Source organism: Eimeria maxima, genomic scaffold (genome assembly GCF_000499605.1).
Source record: "Eimeria maxima Weybridge genomic scaffold, Emw_scaff2444, whole genome shotgun sequence".
In the NCBI taxonomy this organism is placed as follows: Eukaryota; Apicomplexa; class Conoidasida; order Eucoccidiorida; family Eimeriidae; genus Eimeria; species Eimeria maxima.
This window is the reverse complement of record NW_013565297.1, coordinates 739-2,647: the sequence shown is the minus strand read 5'-3', so window position 1 is coordinate 2,647 and position 1,909 is coordinate 739. Positions and strand designations below refer to the sequence as shown.

Genomic DNA, 1,909 nt, shown 5'->3' with positions numbered 1-1,909 from the left:
GCTCACCCAGACTTAGCTAGCTAGCTAAGTAGCTAGCTAGCCACGTAGCTTGCCATTCTAACACAGCATGCTCCTCTCATACAGCATGCTGTATGCAGATACAGCCAGCGAAGGCTAGCAGTAATTTGGATGTCAACTGCAGCAGCAATTGCTGCTGCTTTGCTGCTGCAGCTGCCCTGTAAATACGAAATTCCCTCCTGCATCAACCAGCACCCTGCTGTTGCTGCTGCTGCTGCTATGCAGCAGCATTTCAATCCAGACGTGCAAAGAAATGCGATGCAGCAGTTCAATAGTCTCTAGTATTCGATATAAAAGAGACTCTTAGGTGCATGTACACCTGAGTAGAGGCTGTTTTGGGTGTACTATGCATGCAAACAAGTTCAGGTATTATATATACATCACTACCTCACGTTCCTCCCTGATTGCTGCTGGCTAGTTGCCTAGCTGAGTAGCGGTGCGATCGTTTATATGCGTGGTTAGCTAGCTAGCTTGTTATCAGCTAGCTAGCTGCTAGAGGCCTTGCTTGAGGCCGCTGCTTTCCTCTTTGCCTCCGTGAAGGCCTCTATGGCTTTCTTCAGCTCTGGCTGCGGCACCAACTGATCCCTCGTCAAGGGGGCTCTGCAAGACAGCACAGAGTAGACCAATTATTTATAATAAGCAATAAGAAAACGTTAGAAATAATAATACAATTATTAATTAAAAAATAATAAACGACAAAAGGCAAGGCCTGGAGGGCAGCAGCATGACGGAGCTGCAACAACAGCAGTAATCCAGCAGCAATACGCAGCAGCAGCAGCAGCATGCAGCATCCACTTGCAGCAGCAACAGTAGGAGCATCAACAGGTAGCAACAACATCAACAACAACATAGCAACATGTAGCATCAACAGGTAGCACCCAGCAGCAGCAGCGCCACCACCACCACCACCACCACCACCACGAGAAGCGAATTGCATACCTGTTGAATGGGTCGGAGGGCTCGGACATGAGGTGACGTTCGATGTTGCGTCTGTCGACGACAACTTTGCTAGACGGCAGCATAACCGGATCGACCATCAGATCGGCCATAATTGGATCCAAGAACTCAGGCTGCATACAGCAGCAGCAGCAGCAGCAGCAGCAGCAGCAGAAACGGGTTCAGCAGCAAAAGCTCCACGGAAGCGAAATTGGAGAAATAAAAGAGAGAAAAGGAGCAATTATATGCAAATATAAACAAATATAAATATAACATACAAACAAATACAAACAAACAAATACGCCCAAAGATATTTACCACCCCACCCTCAGCAGGTAGTGCAACACACTTAAACCAGACCCAGCAGCAACAGTAGCGCATGCATACACCAGCCCCGCCTCCCCCACCAACACAAACATAACCAGAACATAAGATGCAGCAGCAGCAGCAAGTACCGGAACGTCATCAAGGTCGATCTCCTTTTCTGCCTCTTCCATCTCTGCCAATCTCTTGACTAGCGAATGGAATTCTTCCAAGAGCGTAGAAGGCATCAAACCCTCACGACGAGCTATGCGGCACTGCAGCAGCAGCAGCAGCAGCAGCAGCAATATAGTTTGGGGCCAAAAGAAGTGTCGCAGACGTGGCAATGAACCGCATGCATCTCCAATTGCCATTCTTATTCCTGCAGACGCTTGCGTCCCTTCTGCTCCTGCTGCTGTTGCTAATGCTTTTGCTGCTGCTAGTGCTGCTGCTGCAACAACCACAGGCTTACTGCTTTGGCGATGTTCGCATGCTTGTAATACCTCCCGTCCCTCAATATTTCTGTGATGATGGCTTCCCCATCGGTCTTGTCAGCTTGTACTGCAGGCAAAGCAGAAGCGCAGCAGCAGCAGCAGCAATAGCATAGAGTACTCCATGTGCACACCCCTACAGATCTCGACTGGGGAGTGGAAAA

General features: G+C 49.0%; 1 protein-coding gene across 1 annotated transcript; it reads right to left on the bottom strand.

The window, feature by feature from the left end:
* Positions 1–503: 503 nt before the first annotated feature.
* Positions 504–1,451, bottom strand: EMWEY_00058570 (hypothetical protein; the record flags this gene model as incomplete). The annotated part of the gene is made up of 3 exons (XM_013480869.1): positions 504–618; positions 958–1,088; positions 1,410–1,451. 3 exons carry the CDS (start codon positions 1,449–1,451, stop codon positions 504–506), a joined length of 288 nt encoding a protein of 95 aa, XP_013336323.1.
* Between the last annotated feature and the right edge of the window lie 458 nt (positions 1,452–1,909).